The 22,026-nt window shown below is 42.5% G+C and overlaps 2 protein-coding genes across 6 annotated transcripts in view; one reads left to right on the top strand and one right to left on the bottom strand.

The window, feature by feature from the left end:
* Window positions 1–389: 389 nt before the first annotated feature.
* Window positions 390–22,026, bottom strand: part of LOC308082751 (FYVE, RhoGEF and PH domain-containing protein 5-like) — a 37,192-nt gene continuing 15,555 nt past the window's right edge. For 2 of the 5 annotated variants that reach the window (XM_080424742.1, XM_080424743.1), the window contains exons 9-21: window positions 21,554–21,604; window positions 20,306–20,364; window positions 20,023–20,094; window positions 19,482–19,550; window positions 17,231–17,314; window positions 17,051–17,130; window positions 16,680–16,776; window positions 16,300–16,437; window positions 15,961–16,063; window positions 15,409–15,545; window positions 13,391–13,516; window positions 12,600–12,754; window positions 390–1,604 (exon numbers count right to left, since the gene is read on the bottom strand). In XM_080424742.1, the coding sequence (XP_080280868.1) occupies window positions 1,568–1,604; window positions 12,600–12,754; window positions 13,391–13,516; window positions 15,409–15,545; window positions 15,961–16,063; window positions 16,300–16,437; window positions 16,680–16,776; window positions 17,051–17,130; window positions 17,231–17,314; window positions 19,482–19,550; window positions 20,023–20,094; window positions 20,306–20,364; window positions 21,554–21,604 (1,208 nt within the window). In that variant the 3' untranslated portion in view covers window positions 390–1,567. The remainder of the gene's footprint in view (window positions 1,605–12,599; window positions 12,755–13,390; window positions 13,517–15,408; window positions 15,546–15,960; window positions 16,064–16,299; window positions 16,438–16,679; window positions 16,777–17,050; window positions 17,131–17,230; window positions 17,315–19,481; window positions 19,551–20,022; window positions 20,095–20,305; window positions 20,365–21,553; window positions 21,605–22,026) is intronic. The other 3 variants (XM_080424744.1, XM_080424745.1, XM_080424746.1) reach the window with 3 other exon arrangements.
* On the top strand, window positions 10,856–11,402 carry LOC308082327 (ATP synthase subunit delta, mitochondrial-like). The gene has a single exon (XM_080424045.1). The coding sequence runs from the start codon at window positions 10,860–10,862 to the stop codon at window positions 11,340–11,342; it is 483 nt and encodes a 160-aa protein (XP_080280171.1). The 5' UTR covers window positions 10,856–10,859; the 3' UTR covers window positions 11,343–11,402.

Below are 22,026 nucleotides of genomic sequence, written 5' to 3'. Positions count from 1 at the left end.
TGATTTTACAATCGTCAGTGGCTGCCTGTTGTCCTGCAATGCTGAAGCCTGGTTCACATATCGTGCGGAAATGGAAAATGTGTTGTGAGCTTGTAGATCTGCTATTTTAGGTCACTTAACCCAGTGTGCCATCTAGAGGACACAAGGAAGAATAATCAAGGCTACTCACAGGAATTCCGCTTTTACATGTCCATGACACTGATTGCCGAGATAATTGTTTCACTCCAAGTCAACCAACAGTAAATGTTTTAAATAATGGCAAAGACTTTTTGTGCAAAAAAAAGAAGAGAGATTTGCAGTAACCACACACTGAGATATATTATACAGTAAGTAATAAAAGGCAGACTTATAGATTACTCTTTTAGGTTTATTCTCTTTTACAGTATATCAGTGCAAATAAAGCAAATAATAAATCAAGCCTTTAAATGTATGTAATTACATTTACAGGCTCTTGCAAGACATCTGAAATACAGTACATGACAAACATACAAACACCTCTATACAGATAACACAATATCAATTATTTGCGAGCACCTGTGATTCAAAATATCAGGCATTGGGTGTAATGTACTATTTTTTTTCCCAAGTGGAAAATGATGTGGTGAAAACAAAGGCATAATAGTTGATCTTTTAACTGTGACGATCAGATAATAACACCAGAATCAGGCAACATATGGCGGTCAGTTCAAATGATGATCAATTATTTTTGGCAACCTCAAATAAAACATAGAGTACAACTGTAATGTAGTGATGAGATGCTTAAGTTATTCCGTTAAATTTGACAATTGAGATAGAATTAACCACATGAGCCATATTTCAAAAATAGTGGAAATACTGTAGCAGATACATGTAGCATTACAACAGGTTGAGAGCTTGTAGATCTGCTATTTTCGTCATTTATTTGCCTAAAATGGCATGTCCAAAATAGGGACGCCAGGTTGAAACCACTTAACCCAGGCATCCCAATTTGGGATTATTATTATAGGCAAAAATAAAAACACGTTTTGACAATTGCAGATCTACAAGATCACAGGGGAGCTTGTAGATCGGCTATTTTTTGAAAGAATGTAGACTTCTTTGTGGTTCAGTGGTTAAGTGGTTAATCAATGTGTAAAAACGCACACACAATCCAAATCAGTCTCAATCTCAATCTCATCCGCCCACTCACTTTGAAAATAATCTACCAGCTTTCCAGGGAATTAGATGAGAAATCCAAGTTGATCAACTTCAGGGGGAAATGCAGGTCACCTTAGTGGAATTTTCCAGATGGCTACATATCTGGGCCAACAGCTCTCTCCTGACTCCCAGCATTACACCTGCCGGAGGAGCAGTGGCTTGTAAACACTGGAGGGTGACATGACAAAGTAGGTGATCGTGTCCCCTCTCAAAGAACACAGCGTCTTCCTTTCTTCAGATAAGTGTGGCCATCAACAATAACTATATTCATTGTCCTTCATCTTCCGCTTTTCTCTTCACATTCAGGTATTTGCATGGCGAGAAAAATGGCAGAATAGGAAAGGTAAAAAAGTGAGTGATGGGCATTCAGTTCCATGTTCAGCGACCAGTGCTATAAAACTGTGGCTTCCTCCATGGCATTTACCCACCTGTAAAAAGAACAGATTTAATCATGTTATTATTATGACTTGCATGACATGAGTAATTCAGGCAAACAAAAAGTACAGCATCCTTCCAGTGTGGAACCCCACAGGTCCTGTGCCTGCCTGCATAACAGATGGACAACTACTAGTTGAGATATTTTTAACATGTGGTCCTGAATTAGAAAGAAATTGAGAATGTATTATTATAGCTGGGGTACCCAGCACTGCCCGGGTTATTACGCGGGTGAAATAGGTACAAAGTCAATTCCAATACTCAAATCTTTCCACAACAGTCCACATCACATATTTTGGAAGGTCACCAATTTGCCCGTTACACCGCCATGCTAGTAGACGGAGGAGACGAGGCCAAAAATGTTGTATTGGAATTGGGCTTATGACATCATTAGTGTGATGTCAGTACTGGGATGTCTACAACAGTGGTTCTTAAAGTGAGGTCCGGGGACCCCCAGGGGTCCTTGAGGGGGCTCCAGTGGGCCCAGCAAAATTTATTAATATTGCATCAAAATCAGTTGTACCACTTTAACCCTATATACATCGGTTATTTAAAAATAGCTAATCTACAAGCTTCACAACATGTCGTGATGCAACGCGTTGTGAAGCTTGTAGATCTGCTTTTCTTTATCTTGAAAAATCTTTAAGATTTAAAAAAAAAATGATAATTTTAACAACACAAATATTGTATGGGGGTCCCTGGCACAAAATAATTTCAGATGGGAGTCCGCGGCCAAATACAAATTAATTTGGGGTCCATTGCCAAAGTGCAGTAACTACGCCATGAATCAAACAGAAAAAAAGGCTTTGAAGTGTTTCAACTGGCCACCAAATGGGTTATTGTTATATACGTGATATTGCACTAATATCTTGATGAGGTCATTGTTTATCCCCCAAAATCACGAAGACTAATCTGACCTTCGAGACAAATAAATAAGTCAACAAATGTCTCCAAAAGTGTAGTTACAGCACTTTGACTCTAACCGTTGTCAGAGTAGCCTACTGGAGGCCAGTCCATGACATCTGTACAGAGTGCAGCTTGTGTCTCCATATTTGGACATGTCCAGACAAACAACTTCAACTTTATTCCACAGCTATTCTCAACCTGTTTTTCAAACCTAGTCACATTCCAACTCGCTCCAACGATTGGCTAGTCCTTCTGGTTCCTTTTGCCAGTTCGGAACTGGGGAAAGACTGCTTTCAGCTTTGGTGCACCTGATTCTTGGAACTTCTTGCAACAAGAGCTGAAATTGAATACCTTCTACTCCACTACATCTCAGAGACGCCCCATGGCACCACGACGGAAAGACTTGCATGTTTAGGATTTTTTGGTATTTCATCGCCAAGTATGACAACTCTTGGTCCCGTTCATTGTGTTGATCAATAAATGACCACCAATGAATGACAGCTCTCCAGTGTGCACTGCCCAGGGTCAGGGTTGTCAGATCTGCTTATTTTAATTTCCCCGCAAGATTTTATTTGAAAATAGCCGATCTACAAGCTCACAACGCGTCGCATCGCGACGCGTTGTGAGCTTGTAGATCTGCTATTTTCAAATAGCTGATGTATATGTTAAAGTGCTCATGTGGCCCATTTTGGGCTGGTTTTCCTAGACCTGGTTGCTTGTTTCTCTCACAGAATCTGGCAACACTGCCCAGGGTGCAGATCCTACTATAAATGCGTGAAAACTCCGACCGATATGACCATATATGGGCATATACAGTATACTGATGACATCAGGGAACTCATAAAAGGGACACAGGCAAACTAGGCTGCACTAGCCCTCCTGTTGTCGTACCTAGAGGGGCGGGTTTAACATCTCCGGCGAGAGAGATGCGTGTGATCCTATTGGTTCACCGATCTGTCCGTCAGCCCCCGCCCCGTCAACACAACATTACGAGCGACGCCCACTGCACTCTGGTTGGTTGGGGAAATGAAACACTTCCTATATCGGGTACACCGACTGATGTGCCGTGACAGCACTGTCACTCTTGGTTCAATAAACCCTAAAGTCCAGTTTAGAGACGACATACACAGAAATTACCTTTTACATGCGCAAGGCATCTTTATTGACAAACAAGGGAGATTCCCTCTATACTACGTGAATAACAGAACAGCAAATTAATGATATTAAAACAATACGACCTGATATATCACGAAGGCAATTCGCTCCACATCTAAGTCTGCATGCAAACAAGCGTTCGGTTGAGCGCCTGGAGAATTCTGAAGTTCTTATCTATTACATTCAGTATATCAACGCTGTGGCTATCAAGGCCTGTCTTCTGACTGCACTCTATAAAGTAAAGGTTGACGGCCCAAGGTTCCACAATGGACCATCAAGCCCTCCTTGGGTACGAATTTAGTACCCACAACAACACAAGATTAAAATCTAGACAGTACTTATAGAAATTATTTCCATTAGCATAACATATTTCATGTTTAAAAAATCAGGTCCCATTTTTCTCTTTTTGAGTCATGTGAGCCGAGGAAAACCCTTTTCTTTGAAGGGGAAACTCTGAACTAGGCTGGGGCAGTCCCAAACCTACCATCTGGACATGAGCTCTTATTGGGGACAATTACATCATTTGATTCCATATCGCATTGCTAGACTTAGGGTCCCTCAGTGGGGCATTCCCACTGAGTTTTCCTTTACAAGCAACTATTCTAACATGTGTATATATATATATATTTAAAAAAAAAAAAAATCTCTTGTTATCTCTGTGTGCATTTTTGGTTTCTTCTCCAATTCCTCTGGTTGAGGTGGTCACCTTTCCGAGCCCGGAGGAGGAGGTTCCGACAGAGCCCAAGACTAGCCCCCCCCCCCAACCCATCCAGTGCCATTAACAAATGTACTTGGCACTGAATGAGCTAAGAGACGGAGGTCCCACTCCCGAGCCCCCCGGGTCCGTACCCTCCTGGGGCCTGAGACCGGAGCCCCCCGTATTATACACAGGGGCCCCAACCCCCAAGCGCCAGTCAGATCCGTACCCTCCTTGAGGTCGAAAGTCGGGGCGTAGATATCGTGCAGGGGTGTTCTTCGTCAAGTTCAGCATGGGGGCCCAGGTGGCAATATAATGTTTCTGTGGTGTGTATTGGGATCACTCTGTCACTGCTCTCTTATCACTTGCCATTTGCGAAGGGCAAGACAGCCTATATTTAATGTGCCTAAAGCTGCCAGGGAGATCGCTACGATCAGATTATGTCCCCCAACATTACTATCAAAATCAAAATCAAAATTAATATGTATTCTGGGGTCGTTCAGTGGCCTTGGGCAGCATAGATGTACCCCATGAAACAATGGTATGTTCCTGTCTGGCTGAGAGTGATATTGGTACTACTCAAATTAAATGTGTAGTGTCCCTCCTTTATCTAAAAAAAAAATGGGGTGGGGGTTTGATGGTGAGTCTTTGATCTCTATCATATTATTTCCCTCCTTGACCTGACACCCGGCAGGGCACACAGCATAGGAATGTGCAGAGGCCAGGGTGCCACCCTCCTTTACCTTTTTTGACATACACAACAACACATACCATACACAAAATGTAATTGGAAACACAACAAAACAACTTTCCTGTGCTTTATGCACAGGTCAATTGACATTATTCTCGGGCTATACAAAATTGTACAATTCTCTTCTGCAACCCATGACCTGTTTCAGAGAAACCAACGCACACAAACACCTCACTTCGCTGTATGTGAATCAAATCAAGCCAGAGCACAAAAAGAGCCAACACGCACACAGCATGTTTCCGTTCAGTTAACTAATTTGACATTGGCCTGTATAATTTAGTTTAATTTGAATATATATATAGTTTGATTGTGGCATTCTATTTAACACTACACATTACAACAGTTTCACTTCAATTTGGTTGTTTTCTCTGATTCACTTAAGTCTTTCGAACCTCCCCACCGGGGCGCAGTCCCAGGCTAGACCCCTTTCCACTTGAGGTCTACACCCAGGTCACCCTGGATAGAGAGTTCAAGTCTCCTGCTTCCCGGCGTCTTCTTTTCAAAGCCCACCGATCACAGGAGCATCACTCGCTTAGTAACTGTAGCACTCCGGCGGTCGCTTTCAGCTTGTGATGGCCTGACTGTACATTGAGCCGAACGCAGCGACCACACCCGCCTCCTGTCGGGGAGCACGCCATGGAATTAATGCTTTTTGCGATCCGACCGGCGGGTGACCCAGTCGATAGCGATCCCTTACCCGTAGGCGTGGTTGGCGCCCCAGGCAGGAAACCGACGGTCTTGTCCTGGCCCCGCTTGGCTACGGGAACCAGAATATTAACCGTTTTCACCCGCCTTGCCTGTAACCGGTGAGTCACGCGCTCCCGTCCGGTTAGGTGTGGACTGTCATCCACGCACCATGTGCTGCCAACCCTAGGAGAGAGCGGCAGTCGGCACACCGACTAGACGGTTCCACAGCTAGGATGTTGATTCATCCTTGACAGAACACGGGGGCCCTTCAGTCTCTCCCCAGCACTATATAACGTCTTTAACGTGCTCTGGGAGCCTTGCGACCCCGCTGCCGCCTGTTTAGCTCAAGGATTGGGGAGCCTACCCCCTAACCTCAAGCTATTATAGTTATTTTAGTCTATGATGTCACTATACATCAGATGTAATGTTATATTACTACTGGTGAAATATTATTATGTGATCTTTTGAAACTTTAATCTATGCGAGTCAAAATCAGGTTTCACTTAAGTCTTTCGAACCTCCCCACCGGGGCGCAGTCCCAGGCTAGACCCCTTTCCACTTGAGGTCTACACCCAGGTCACCCTGGATAGAGAGTTCAAGTCTCCTGCTTCCCGGTGTCTTCTTTTCAAAGCCCACCGATCACAGGAGCATCACTCGCTTAGTAACTGTAGCACTCCGGCGGTCGCTTTCAGCTTGTGATGGCCTGACTGTACATTGAGCCGAACGCAGCGACCACACCCGCCTCCTGTCGGGGAGCACGCCATGGAATTAATGCTTTTTGCGATCCGACCGGCGGGTGACCCAGTCGATAGCGATCCCTTACCCGTAGGCGTAGTTGGCGCCCCAGGCAGGAAACCGACGGTCTTGTCCTGGCCCCGCTTGGCTACGGGAACCAGAATATTAACCGTTTTCACCCGCCTTGCCTGTAACCGGTGAGTCACGCACTCCCGTCCGGTTAGGTGTGGACTGTCATCCACGCACCATGTGCTGCCAACCCTAGGAGAGAGCGGCAGTCGGCACACCGACTAGACGGAAAACACAGCTAGGATGTTGATTCATCCTTGACAGAACACGGGGGCCCTTCAGTCTCTCCCCAGCACTATATAACGTCTTTAACGTGCTCTGGGAGCCTTGCGACCCCGCTGCCGCCTGTTGTGGACAAGGATTGGGGAGCCTACCCCCTAACCTCGTCCACTGTTACATTCTTAAAATTATTAAAATAATAATTATTATTATTACTTATTTTAAATATAACCTATTTATTTTACACTTACACTCTACTTACTTAACCACACGGTCAAATTGGCTTTTCTCTTTATTATAACTATATATATATTTTTTTTACTGATATTCAGTTCAGAGTCAACAATCATTTAGTCACCTTAGTGCACTTGCATGTTGTTTCTGGTCTGGTCACTTCTAAGAAAGTAAACTGTTGGTTTTTGGGATTATACAAATCATAGGTATACAACATATTGCAGACTGTGCATAAAATTTAACGAAAATAGCAGATCTACAAATTGATACAATTATTACGGATAACGCTTAGTTTGGTCACAGTACATTATTTCTGCATATAAGATCTGATCAGTTCACAGGGTCCCCCCTTTTTTTCTATAGTGCTGCGCCAGGCTCTCTCTCTCTCTCTCTCTCTGAGGGGAGTGACTCACTTACTGTATGGAAGCTATTTTTTTTTCTTTTCTTTTTTTTTTAGAATTCTCTGTAGAAACTAATTTATTTGAACATCATATTTCTCTCCTCGCTTTTTTTCCTCTTTTTCCATTTTCCAAAATAACTGACTCCAATCTTTTAATCTAAGGGCTCACTTAAGTCTTTCGAACCTCCCCACCGGGGCGCAGTCCCAGGCTAGACCCCTTTCCACTTGAGGTCTACACCCAGGTCACCCTGGATAGAGAGTTCAAGTCTCCTGCTTCCCGGCGTCTTCTTTTCAAAGCCCACCGATCACAGGAGCATCACTCGCTTAGTAACTGTAGCACTCCGGCGGTCGCTTTCAGCTTGTGATGGCCTGACTGTACATTGAGCCGAACGCAGCGACCACACCCGCCTCCTGTCGGGGAGCACGCCATGGAATTAATGCTTCTTGCGATCCGACCGGCGGGTGACCCAGTCGATAGCGATCCCTTACCCGTAGGCGTGGTTGGCGCCCCAGGCAGGAAACCGACGGTCTTGTCCTGGCCCCGCTTGGCTACGGGAACCAGAATATTAACCGTTTTCACCCGCCTTGCCTGTAACCGGTGAGTAACGCACTCCCGGCCGGTTAGGTGTGGACTGTCATCCACGCACCATGTGCTGCCAACCCTAGGAGAGAGCGGCAGTCGGCACACCGACTAGACGGTTCCACAGCTAGGATGTTGATTCATCCTTGACAGAACACGGGGGCCCTTCAGTCTCTCCCCAGCACTATATTGAGTCTTTAACGTGCTCTGGGAGCCTTGCGACCCCGCTGCCGCCTGTTGTCAGCAAGGATTGGGGAGCCTACCCCCTAACCTCACTAACGTTCTCAAGGTGTTTTGCAGGGGCAGAAGCACACTGTCTGCCTCTGAGATGTATGCAGTGGAAGTAAAAATACAGATAGCTGTAAGGGCTTTTTAAAGTAACAATACCTCAAGACTGTACTTAAGCACAAACCTGGACCTCAGGAAGAATAGTCTCCACTAAGGTGTAGACTAGTGGATGCTCCTTAAAAAAACAACAACAAACAAACAGACAGGACTTACAGAGGCCTTCATTCATTCGGATGACGTACATATAACATACATATAAAGACACATATGACACACTGTAGTACTATTTAGGGGGCAACCCTAGGCTGCAGAGCCAGCCGTTCACGTCACCTCGCTCGGATGCTGGAGCTAAACATAACGTGCATGTAACCTGTAGTATTTTTGGGGTCGCCCCTTAGTGGCAGTCTCAGCTTAAACATAATATAACCTGTAGTATTTTCTTAGCCGCAGTCTCAGCTTTCACATAATATAACCTGTAGTATTTTCTTAGCCGCAGTCCCAGCTTTCACATAATATAACCTGTAGTATTTTCTTAGCCGCAGTCCCAGCTTTCACATAATATAACCTGTAGTATTTTCTTAGCCGCAGTCCCAGCTTTCACATAATATAACCTGTAGTATTTTCTTAGCCGCAGTCCCAGCTTTCACATAATATAACCTGTAGTATTTTCTTAGCCGCAGTCCCAGCTTTCACATAATATAACCTGTAGTATTTTCTTAGCCGCAGTCCCAGCTTTCACATAATAACACATAACGACACATAACGTACACAACTTAGGCTACACGCTATCTTCTCCCATGTACCCGGCGTGGTTTGCGGTTTAGAGATCCTAGTAAAGGCCACTTATTGTATTGTCTCAGTAAACTGTTGGATCATAGAATACAGAGAGACAGTGTAGTGTCTCAGTAAACCATAGGATCATAAAGTACACTGAGACAGTGTGGTCTATCAGTAACCTATAGGACCACAGAACACAGAGAAACAGTGTAGTGTCTCAGTAAACTATAGGACCACAGAATACAGAGAAACAGTGTAGTGTCTCAGTAAACTATAGGACCACAGAATACAGAGAAACAGTGTAGTGTCTCAGTAAACTATAGGACCACAGAATACAGAGAAACAGTGTAGTGTCTCAGTAAATTATAGGACCACAGAATACAGAGAAACAGTGTAGTGTCTCAGTAAACTATAGGACCATTATGACAATTGTAAGGATATATTCATGCAGGCACACAGACAAACCCCCAGCACCTAGTGTAAAACTAATATTAGATAAATTCACCCGCACCGAAAACCAAAGCGTGAAAAAGTGGTATTTCGAGGTACAACAAAAATAAATCCATATATTTATATATATAGCCATGCATTGCTCGAACACCCAAGTTGGATCGTGGGTTATTCTAGAGGCCTTGACATGAATATATATATAAATAAAGACAAATAACTGATAGTAACAGCTGATAGTTAAACATCCGTGTAAAAAAACGTCGGGGTGTCTCCGGTGGTCTCATAAACATATACAGAGACAGTTGCTGGGAGGATCAACTCGGTCCACCCAGCCACGCTAACAGGACATCATGGGGTATATGAAGTACAGAGCCTAAGTATTAAACACAAAGGTCATTCAATCTGCTGTTCAGTGGTGACTTTCACATGCACATATACATTAACTTTATCTTTAGCAATTGTTCTAAATTTGATATAATACAATTCACATATAGCACCGTGTGTACCCTTCCTGGGGCCCCACGGAATTGTAGCACATAGTGTATGGGCGAATTGTTATTTGGATCTTATGGATCCAGCGGTCGTCTGGACTGGACAGGGTCACGGTCGGGGTCACCAGCTGATGTGCCGTGACAGCACTGTCACTCTTGGTTCAATAAACCCTAAAGTCCAGTTTAGAGACGACATACACAGAAATTACCTTTTACATGCGCAAGGCATCTTTATTGACAAACAAGGGAGATTCCCTCTATACTACGTGAATAACAGAACAGCAAATTAATGATATTAAAACAATACGACCTGATATATCACGAAGGCAATTCGCTCCACATCTAAGTCTGCATGCAAACAAGCGTTCGGTTGAGCGCCTGGAGAATTCTGAAGTTCTTATCTATTACATTCAGTATATCAACGCTGTGGCTATCAAGGCCTGTCTTCTGACTGCACTCTATAAAGTAAAGGTTGACGGCCCAAGGTTCCACAATGGACCATCACGACGCGCTGGTCCAGGCTTTTATTTTCTAGCAAAACTAAACAATAAAAGCCTGGAGATCGAGGCTACAGGCAAACAGACAGAAACATACAGAGATCTCCAAATATGGGCATAAAAGGGACACAGTCAGAAAGACGGGTACAAAACAATACAGATAAACCCGCAAATCCCCATAAATGCAGTGCCCTGATGTCATCAATTTGACGTCATAGTGATCAGGCGCACACTGACTGACTTCACTCATACAAGGGTTTGGGGATCACTGTGAGATTTAAATGAATCCCGATTACAGCCTATTTCACTAACATGATGGCAGCAAGATTTCTCCGTCGTTCTCTCCCCGTGCTGAGGCACGCTCGCTGCTACGCTGAAGCAGCCACAGGCTCGCCTCAGATGTCCTTCACGTTCGCCTCTCCCACCCAGGTGTTCTTCAAAGACGCCAGTGTCAAACAGGTTGACGTGCCCACGCTGACCGGGGCATTCGGTATCCTCCCCGCCCACGTGCCCACCCTGCAGGTGCTCAGGCCCGGGGTCGTCACGGTCTTCAATGACGACGGCTCCTCTGCCAAATATTTTGTAAGCAGTGGGTCGGTGACAGTCAACGCGGATTCCTCGGTACAGCTGCTAGCGGAGGAGGCTGTGCCCCTTGACCAGCTGGACATTGCGGCTGCAAAGGCCAACCTGGAGAAGGCCCGGCTCGACGTGTCCACTGTGTCCGAGGAGGCGTGCAGGGCAGAGGTTCAGATCTGCATAGAGGCCAACGAAGCCATCGTCAAGGCTCTGGAGTAGACCCGTGGTAACCTTTTGTGTTGGTTTGAAGGAACTGAAAACGGTCCATGTTTATCTGTTTCCCATTTCAGTCAAGTCAGTAACCGCAAGAGTTCGTGCTGGCTTTGTACAGTGGATTCTTTTAAACTTTATTACGTCATAGTACTGGCATCACGATTATAATTATATTCATATTATGATTATGACTATTATTATTACTAATATTTACTATATATTATATCTATCATGTAAAGCCGCGACCACATTTGTGTAAAATGCTGATTCTGACTCTGAAAAACAATAAAGAAATAAAATAATAAAAAATAAAAAACAGTGTGGTCCTAGGCTGGGCTGGACTCCATATTTGGACATGCCTGGCACGGAACTCCATATATGGGCATTAAAGGGACACAGATATAGACAGATACAGAAAGGCCGGTGACTATATGCATATCTCTTTGAAGCATCAACTGGCGGTGTGAAAGTACTAATTTATCCAAAGAGTAAGTATATAAAGGACCGCCTACAAATCGACTATACATTTCTCAGGCGTAGAAATGACCCTAATGACTACATCTAGATCTTTTATTTCTGTAGGGAAGTTAAAGGGATATTTCACTTTCAAAAAAACTTTTGGTCATTTTATAGTCTACTCAGGCTTTTGTGAGCCCCCCAGACCGTTTTTAAGTTGCGTGATTCATTATTTAGATATTTGATATTCATTTTATCAGACACGCCCCCTTCCTATACAAACCCATTATAACTTCAAACTCCATTTTTAACATGTTAGATTCATCAAAAACACCCGTTCTTGGTTCTGGTGACTCACCCTGCCCTCCTAATGTGAGAGGGGGTCGTGTTTTTTCGATTACTTTTTTCATTTATTTAATTTAAATTTGTTATTGTATTAACTTTTTTTAATTTTCAAAACAATATATTAAAAATAAATGAAAAAAGTGATCGAAAAAACACGGCCCCCTCGCGTATTAAGAGGGCAGGGAGAGTCACCAGAAAAAAGGACGGGTGTTTTTGATGAATCTAACATGTTAAAAATGGAGTTTGAAGTTATAATGGGTTTGTATAGGAAGGGGGCGTGTCTGATAAAATGAATATCAAATATCTAAATAATGAATCAAGCAACTTAAAAGCGGTCTGGGGGGCTCATAAAAGCATGAGTAGATGATAAAATGACCCAAAGTTTTTTTGAAAGTGAAATACCCCTTTAAGTAAAAAAAAAAAAAATCCGTAATCCAAGGGGATTTTTGTTGTTCATCTCACCTCTGGGCTGTGTGGTTATCCTCAGCCTTGAAGGTGTAATACAGAGTCTTTTTGTGGTAGAGTTGGAACTCGGTGGTCTCCTCCGCCCCGGGCTGTCTGTCAGGGTGTCTCACTGTGAAGCCCAGCAGAGGCAGACTCTCAGACTCCACCTGCTCCTGGACCAAGACCAGACAAATAAAGAAACATTGTGATTGTTTGATGGGTCAATTTATCCTTTTATACATTTGTCATTCCGAAAGTGTAAAAATGTAACCAAATGGACGCTTCACTGTGGACTTTACCGTTTTTTTCATGCAGTTAATGGGCCTGAAAATTAACATTATCAACATCAAGTACATCAACACAGAACGCAAATAAAGCGATAAAGCAATGCAATTTCTTGTTCTAAAATAGGTTGATATTTCAACGCGACTGCGCGAAGAAAAGCATCAACCTGTTTATTATATGCTCTGATTTGGGGGGGTCTTAATTTTTTTTACTTGCAGCCCATAGAAATGGGACCATAAAATTATTTCCCACCTAGTGTTTAAGAAACACTGAACAATATCATAGTTCTGATGCGATTTGAATGTGGTTTATTCGTGTAAAGACCTTAAGCGATGTTCTCTGTGAGTGTGTGTGTGAGTGTGTGTGTGTGTGTGTGTGTGTGTGTGTGTGTGTGTGTGTGTGTGTGTGTGTGTGTGTGTGTGTGTGTGTGTGTGTGTGTGTGCGTGCGTGCGTGCGTGCGTGCGTGCGTGCGTGTGCGTGCGTGTGTGTGTTTAGGTATAAGGGGAGAGTACATTCCCCCTCACCTCTCTGGCCCGGTAGGTGTAAAGCACCTTGTCTTTGAGCAGGAACCACAGCCTCTTCCAGTTCTTTTTGCTTCTCTTACTGCGCTGCAGGTTGCCACTTATGGATCCTTCATCTGACACCGTCACCTGGGCAACAAGGAGAGATCTCATGAGGAACGTTAACCACTTAAACTCTACTCTACACAGTACACACCAGAGGTTCTCAAACTTTTTAGCTCGAGCCCCAAAAAATCTACAAGCTCACAACTACTTCTTAAATTAAAAAAATAATGGAATTTCTTTGATTTATTTTTTATTGTATTTTCATTTTCATGAAATCATTTTTTTAAATGTTTTTTTTTTGGGGGGGGGAATAATCTTTTGAAATAACAAAATATAATCGTATTTATTATAACTTATACGAATTTTTATTAAGACTTTTATTAAGGATATTTACTTGCGACCCAGGAAAATGGGTCCACGACCCAAAAATGTGTCCTGACCGACTGTATGGGAAACACTGCTATACACCAGTGGTTTCCAAACCTTTCAATTTCAAGGACCCCCAGTTTGGTATTCATTAGGCCACGGAACCCCGTAACTCTTGTACACAAATGGAACCATTTGTACACTCTCTTAGTTACAGACCTGTAAAGGTTTGGTTCCTATCAATAATTTATCTGGGCACCCCCTGGAATCTGGGGGTCCCCAGACCCCAATTTGAGAACCACTGCTTTTTACAGTATTTTTTGGTCCGCACTTGGTCTCCTCTGTTTCTCCCTGAAAGTCGAATCTCTTCGCTGAAAATGGCAGATCTACAAGCTCAAGACGCGTGGCGTCGTGAGTTTGTAGATCGTCCATTTTTTCCATGGGTATTATGATATGCCCAGAATAGAGACTAATCAATACTTCATCATACTGAATGACAGTGTCACTTTCCAAAAACAACTGATCTACAAGCTAATAACGTGCCACATCTGTTCGGCAAGCGACACAAAGCGGCACCATCGTACGACGGAGTATAAGCTTCATATATATATTAATATATTATATATATATATATATATATAGCCATTCAAAACAAAACATATTATTTAAATTTTAGTGAAAATTGGGCCAATTTGATAGTGAATGTTGAAAACCGGGACATTTGAGTGTTTTAGAGATATTTGTCAAGACTCGGGACACCCAGCTTGAAACTGGGACAATCCTAGACAAACCAGGACGTCTGGTCACTGTATATGTTAACCCCCAGTCAAAGAACAATCAACAAAGAAGACACACATCCTAATGCCTAAAAAGTGGTGCTGGATCAGAAAATTGTGATACCATACCAAGTCAAAAGGACTGTGCTCAGACATCAACCACTTCGCATTAGAAGGACTTTTATTTCAACAGTAATGTGTCAAGCACAAAGCTGTAAACAGGTCACCCATATATGACATTTATATATTATAGGCTACAACACCACAACTGATAATTAAATTGTTAAAAATCTATAGGCCCGGACTGCTGGCCTAGCGATTCCGGTACTTATAGGCTCTAATGCAGCCTGACAGTGCATTGCAGGTTCGACTCCCGTTCCCGTCGATCTTTACTGCATGTCTCTCCCCATCTCTCTCTCCCTGTTTCCTGTCCATCTCCACTGTTCACTATCAATGAATAAATGTGTAAATGTAATGCTGATTGAATAATAATTTCACCCTTAATTTGCATGGCTGACTAGATCACATCATCAAAAATGAAACACATCATTAACCCTGTCATCGCTATTATGGGCATGTCATTGAAGGCATTTAGGCCTACTGTACAGTATATGCTTACTTTATACATGTCTTACACCGGTGTTGTACAGGAAAAATAGCAGATCTACAAGCTCACAACGCATCACATTGTGCGATGCATTGACAGTTTGTAGATCAGCTATTTTCATCACATACAGGTGTCAAGGCTTAAGTGGTTAATTCCCTCTAGCTGTACTATGAACATAATATTGCATACATTTCCATCATAAGGCGTACATTTTTAGGGTTATATACCTGGGTCAGGGAGGCAGTGCCTTTCCGATGTCTCCAAAGGGTAGGAGGGTGAATGTTCTGGAACACAGCGGAGAGAGGACGACTGGATCGGTTTAACCGAGGACTGTTTTTAGCTGTCAATGCAGACACATCCCCCCCTGCACAAAGAGAGAGAGAGACAGAGAGACAGTTGAAGGATATATAAGTGATTTTTTTAAAAATACGTGTTAAATATCTATATTGTTCATTAACAGGTGTCTTACCATCTCTCCAGCTCTTTAGTAAACAGAAAATATATTTTCAGATCGGAATACCAATTTGATCCAATCAGTCGAGAGAACTCGTCCAATAAACAGGATAAACAAGTGATATTGGTTGAAAGTGATGAAACGGAAGAAACATTTTTTTGACAAAATTGGAACTGAAAAATTATCTTTGTGGCGTTCACTCTCCTGATTGGATAAAATTGGTGTCCTGACCTGGAAGAGTTCTTTCTGTTTACTAAAGAGCATCACTAAGGCTTTACAGTGCAGATGCAGGTAAAGCGAGAGGAGGACGGTGTGAGTTGTGTACCTTTCTTCTTGAGTTGGTTGTAACAGTGGTCACACACTTTGGCCATGCGATCTCTCATGTACTTCAGGGGGTACCGGTTCCGGCAGCAGCTCCTGCAAACAATCTACATCATGACAAAAAAGGACATTTCAGGTTCCCGTCACAAGAGAATGACACACAAACGAACGGAGCGCCACACTCCCAGCTCTGTTCGGAGGTACAGTTTCTGTCGTAGATGATCTGTTTGTAGATGTTTTCTGTTTGTGTGTGTGTGTGTGTGTGTGTGTGTGTGTGTGTGTGTGTGTGTGTGTGTGTGTGTGTGTGTGTGTGTGTGTGTGTGTTTTCGAGTGTGTTACTAACCCTGCCACAGGCATGGCAGTGGTGTCTACGCAGAGTCAGGCCGAAATCTGAATTGCAGCTCATACACATCATCACATGAGACACCGGGACAAGTGTCGGGGCCTTCTCACCTAGAGACAACCACAGACGCTCTCTAGCCTGGAACACACACACACACACACACACACACACACACACACACACACACACACACACACACACACACACACACACACACACACACACACACACACACACACACACACACACACACACACACACACACGTCACACGTATGTACAAAAGATGCCTTTATAACACAGAGGAGACTAAAAACAACGTAACAAACCATAATAAGTAATAGGGTGTGTAATTACACACACGGTGGTGCTCTTTCTCACCTCGGCTGGACAGCTATTAAAAACGGTAGGTCCTCTTGTATGGTCGGCTACAGTCCTGCTCAGAGAGTAGAACCAGTCCTCTCTCTCGTTGCACGAGCTGGACACAAAACAGCACAGAACATCACTACACAGTCAAAAGTTCAGCGTTAATTTAACTCTGAGGGCGTAGACATGTACAGTAAGGGTGCATTTGGTTACATGTACGAAACTGTCTTGTTAGTTGTTCAGTTCATTGGTTTAATTATTACATTTTGACAAAAATAAATGTTATAATATTTAATATGAACTTTGTTTTTTATTTATTTTGTTTAAAAGCCACTGACATAGGAAACAGGATAGGCCTATAAGATAACAGTTACACAGTGACGCACCTTGCTGACAATGTGATGGAAATGTCGGTTGCATCAATCTTCAGGCCATTCTGGACATTGTCTATGACAGGTTTACTGACCTGAAATATCAGTGAGTTGTATTTATGTATCAAATATCAGACGTGATGAGATCAATCATGTGAAGAAAAGAGAGTGGGAGCAACTGCTATCCAAAGCTACCTTCATCCCTGTGAGTGAGAGAGTGTTCTTCAATCTGTACTTCCCATCTTGCTGGGGGTAGGTATACAGCAACACATCGTTCATCTGAAAAATACATAGAGATATCACACAATTATTTAACCGCCCGAAAGACCAAAAATATTGCTTCAGACAGTCCAATTTGAACAATGGCTGCTATGTGTGCATGCAGCATGTCGCCACTTGGTGGCACTCTAAGCTAGACTTTGATCTTCAAACGTGTGACCATTGGCTCATGTTCAAAGGAAATCCTGACTATGTCAGTTCCTTAAAGAGAAGATAATTAGCTCAATATATCATCTTGTTTGAAAACAATTGTACAGCATATATGTTTGTGTGACACAGAAAGTGCAATAGCACTTTTAGTTTTTTTTATTCTAGACAAAATAGTGACACAAAATAGTCCCCACAAAGCTCCACAAAGCTCCAAGTCCTTCAAAAGAAGGCATAGCTTAGGTAAACCATTTCACTTTGAATCATTTAACTTAGATAAAAGCAACTTTAATAGCACAATGCATCACTGTATTATCCTTACTTCTCGGTGCAGTGGGGCATTGACTTGTTCTCTTTGTAAATCTTTAGGAATACAAGCTGTGGGTTTACTGTTGGTTGTGACCTCCTGAGAGAAATAAGAGCTTTAACCACTGGAACCCCGGCCTATGCCTATTCTGGGAGAACGTTCGCCAAAAATAGCAGATCTACAAGCTCACAACGCGTTGTGGGCTTGTAGATCGGCTATTTTTGGCGAAGAGATTTGGTGTAGGCGGAGTTGTAACTCAGGTCGTTTTTTTTTTATACAAAGAATAGAGGATTAAGATGCTTTTTTATCAGTGACTAGTCTGGACCATCTGGTTCATACTTGAACATGACAGAGGAGTACAAGGGAGTGTTCTCTGATTGTGGACCTTTCTCTCTTGTTATGTTGGAAACGTGCATCTTTATTACAGGCTGCCATCTTTCTCTTTGTTTCTCAGTCTTTTTGTGTGTGTCTCTCGTGAGGTGGAGAATGCACTATTGGCAAGGCTACAGAGATTTCTCGCCCTGCCTGCCCGGCGATGAAGAATGTCCCGTCTCACATTGTTATTCTGTTTAGTCTTATGGCTTTATAAATGACATCCCTCTGCTCTCCCTTTCTTCTCTGTTTGCTCAGTGTTGTCTTACAGGGGTGAAGGATGACGGTCATTTGACAAAAGCGCATGGGGCTGCATAAGCGGATAGTTTATATTTTTTAACACCTTCAACATAGTTTGTAGCACTATACGCATAGTCGTGATAAGTAGGAATGCAGACTTTTTTGAAGTGTTAGCTTAGCTTAAGATGAATTTGGCTAAGAGAGTAGGTGAGAGTCACACCGATCCATGTTGGTCATTTAGTGTTTAAAGCCTAATTTATTCTTCATCCCATGCCGGAAATAACTGAGACTTTCAAGCTAACAATCTGTGGTGGCAAGTAACTAAGTACATTTTAGTGCATTTAAGTATAATTTTGAGGTACTTTTCCTTTACTTGAGTATTTCCATTTTTCAATACTTTATACTTCTACTCTACAACATCTCAGCGGCAAATATCGCACTTTTTACTGTACTATATTCATTTGACAGCTTAATTACTAATTAATTTGCAGATTTAGAACATTATTATAAAATATGCATGAACTTAAGCACTATTTTATCCTTGGACTAATCAAAAATAGCTGATCTTGTAGCTTGTAGATCTGCTATCTTCGATACAATTTGACAAATATTGTCAAATTTGAGTACTTTTACTTTAAAAAATTTTACTTTTTGATGCCAATATTTTTGTACTTTTGAACAAAGACTGTTTCCTTGTAAAAGAGTATTTTTATATTCTGGTATTGCTACTTATGAGTACTTCTTTCACCACTGCTAACAATGCGGCGAGCGACACAGTATAAATTAGGCTTAAGGAGTTTCTCTTGACCTTCCCTGTGCTGTCAATAAAGCCCTGGCTCAGGAAGTCGACGTTCAGAAACATCCTGACAGGAAACCCTGCTCTCAATCCCATAGTCTAGACATACAAACAGAGCCACCAGAAAATATCTGACTTTAGCCTTTACACCGCTATTAGATATAAAAGCCAAATGCGTTAACTTGCAAAGAAGGCGTTGAGATAATTAAAATAAACAAATAAGAGCATACACAGTATGACCACCAGTTAGGGGGACTTAATTTGTTTAGCTGAGCGTCACGCTGCAAACAGGAAGTGACATTTACCAGAAACAGATGGCGAGGCTGTCTGCTCTTCCTGCTGACCTTCATCAGAGTTCCCTCCTTTATAAATACCTGGGAACACATCAACATACAGCGCACACACACACATGCTAAAACAGAGCTACATACTGTACCATTCACACCACGGGACATGTGCAATGTTTGTTCAACCATTTAAACCCTTTATACTTAGTTGTATGAAAAATTGTGAAAATAGCCGACCTACAAACTTGTAGATCTGCTATTTTCTGTATTTTTTACATTTTGGAAATTCAGAGTTTATTAGAAATTGTAAATTTTGAACATTATTAAAATGTTTTGCCTATAATGACATGATCAAAATAGGAAGGCCAGTTTGAGAGTTGTTTAAACCGGGCCTCCGGACCACCTGCTCTCCACCAGCCACCCCAACGCAGAGAGAGAAGCAGGGGGATTCCCAGCTGACTGGTGGGATAAAGGCCAACACTGGGGTGGTGGAGGGCAGGAGGGCTGGGCTCCTGGCACCATACGATGGCAGAGAAACAATGCTGTTATCATAGCCTACCCTGCCAGGCTGCAGCAGGCCCCTCTGGCCACGTACACTGTACTCTATGTTGACCAGACGCAACAGGTTCTCCTGAGAGCACATGATACGAGAGAGGGAGAGAGAGAGAGAGAGAGAGAGAGAGAGAGAGAGAGAGAGAGAGAGAGAGAGAGAGAGAGAGAGAGAGAGAGAGAGACAGAGAGAGAGAAAGAGAGAGAGGACAAAGCAGAAGAAAGCTTTAGAATGGTTTTATGTTTTACAAGGCAATGTATGAATCAATCATGTGCCCGCATCTGACACTCACCCCGTGTTTCAAACTGTCATTGGCTTGATCCGCAATGGCAGACACTGTCACCACAGCAGCTGGGAGAGAGACAGAAAGAGAAACAGAGAGAGACAGAGACCTTATGTTACGAGGTGATTATGATTTACAATCAAACTTTGTCTTTCGTCTGTCTCCTTATGAATCGGCCAGGACTTTTGGGTCAAATACTGTGTCGCAGACCAACAATTACCGATGTTTTGACTGATATACTTGAAATCAATTTGAAGCAAACAAATAAATAAAAATACAAGTTGTGAGCTTGTAAATCTGCAATTTTTGAACTTTTTTTTTTACTTTCACGTATGACATGCCCAGAATAGGGATGCCAGGTTGAAAGTGCTTAAAAATAGGGACACATTTGCCGATATTGATATCTTAATAAAAGTTAAATATATTGGTCTGGCTCTACATATTACCCCTGCATTCTCCCACTGTAATGAGCAGGGGGCCTGGGGGTGTCTAAGCATCTGGCTTGGAATTCACTTCCTTATCTTAGATAATAATAACAACAACAACAACAACAACAACAACAACAACAACAACAACAACAATGATAATAATAGCTTGAATTTATAGCGCCTTTCATGAACCCAAGGACGCTTTACCAAAAAATCAAAAAACTATGAACAACCAACAAACAAACAACCAAACAAAACAACAAACAACTAGTTGCCATAAGTCACAGAGATAGTGTTACTGCAACTGGCCTCCTCATGAATTACAGTACACATAATGTGCTCAGGTAGAAGAGAGCCACAACTAGAGCCAGACCTGGCCAATATACAGTATTGGTCATGTCACTATATTACTTTTTTGACGACATCGGTCTCTGCAATTGCTATTTTTTTAATTAAATTGTTTTACAAAGTATTGGCTAAAACATCAGTAGTCTCTCAAGATAGATCCTGCATAGATCTTTTAATGTTTTACTGAATGGGTTCCCAGATTGAAACATCTGTTATCGGTGGTTTAGGACTCTCCAAAATTGGGATCGGCAACGGACTGACAGAAATAAACAGCCTCAAAACGTCTCTCTCCTGACTGTGTATCCATGCCAAATGAGCCCTGATAAATTCCCCGTGAGGTCGTAAACACTTTGAACCGGACCATGAATAACAGGGAATGCAGAGCGAGCTTTAATTTCTCCCGTTAATGGCCGTTAGAGACATGATGAGTGCCCTGCCGTGAGCTATCGTACGAACGTTCTGCGGCGAGATGCTGCTGTACCTTGGGTGTCTTCATACTCCTTGGAGTCTGGAGAGAGGTTGTTTAGGTAATCTGGAAGAGGAATTAAATTAGCAAATCACAATAGAGAATCATAAAGTCAGGTCAATGAATGAAGTATAATCAAATATATAATGAGGTATAATCAGTACAGCACTGGTAAGACAGTGTCCAGTTAATTACTAATAATTATAATGATGAATTACTTAATAACTATGTCAGTTGAGGTGAATCTCTCTACGCCAGGGGTCTTCAACGTTTTTCAGGCCAAGGACCCCTTAGCTGAGAGAGAGATGAAGCAGGGACCCCCCACTACATATTGGATTCATTCATGTTAAATGTGTGTTTTCAGACATTAACCACTTAAAACCCTCAAAACCTGACCTTTGGCTCTGTACTTGGTCTGCTCTTTCCTCCCTCAACACACTTTGTCTTTGCCAAAAATAGCCGATCTGCAAGCTCACAACGCGAGCTTG

The sequence above is a fragment of the Gymnoscopelus braueri genome, assembly GCF_963280865.1.
Source record: "Gymnoscopelus braueri genome assembly, chromosome: 3".
Classification (NCBI taxonomy): domain Eukaryota; kingdom Metazoa; phylum Chordata; class Actinopteri; order Myctophiformes; family Myctophidae; genus Gymnoscopelus; species Gymnoscopelus braueri.
This window is presented reverse-complemented; position numbering and strand designations above follow the sequence as displayed.

Coding starts and splice junctions, on each gene's coding strand:
- LOC308082327 (XM_080424045.1), top strand. CDS start 10,860: ATGATGGCAGCAAGATTTCTCCGTCGTTCTCTCCCCGTGCTGAGGCAC.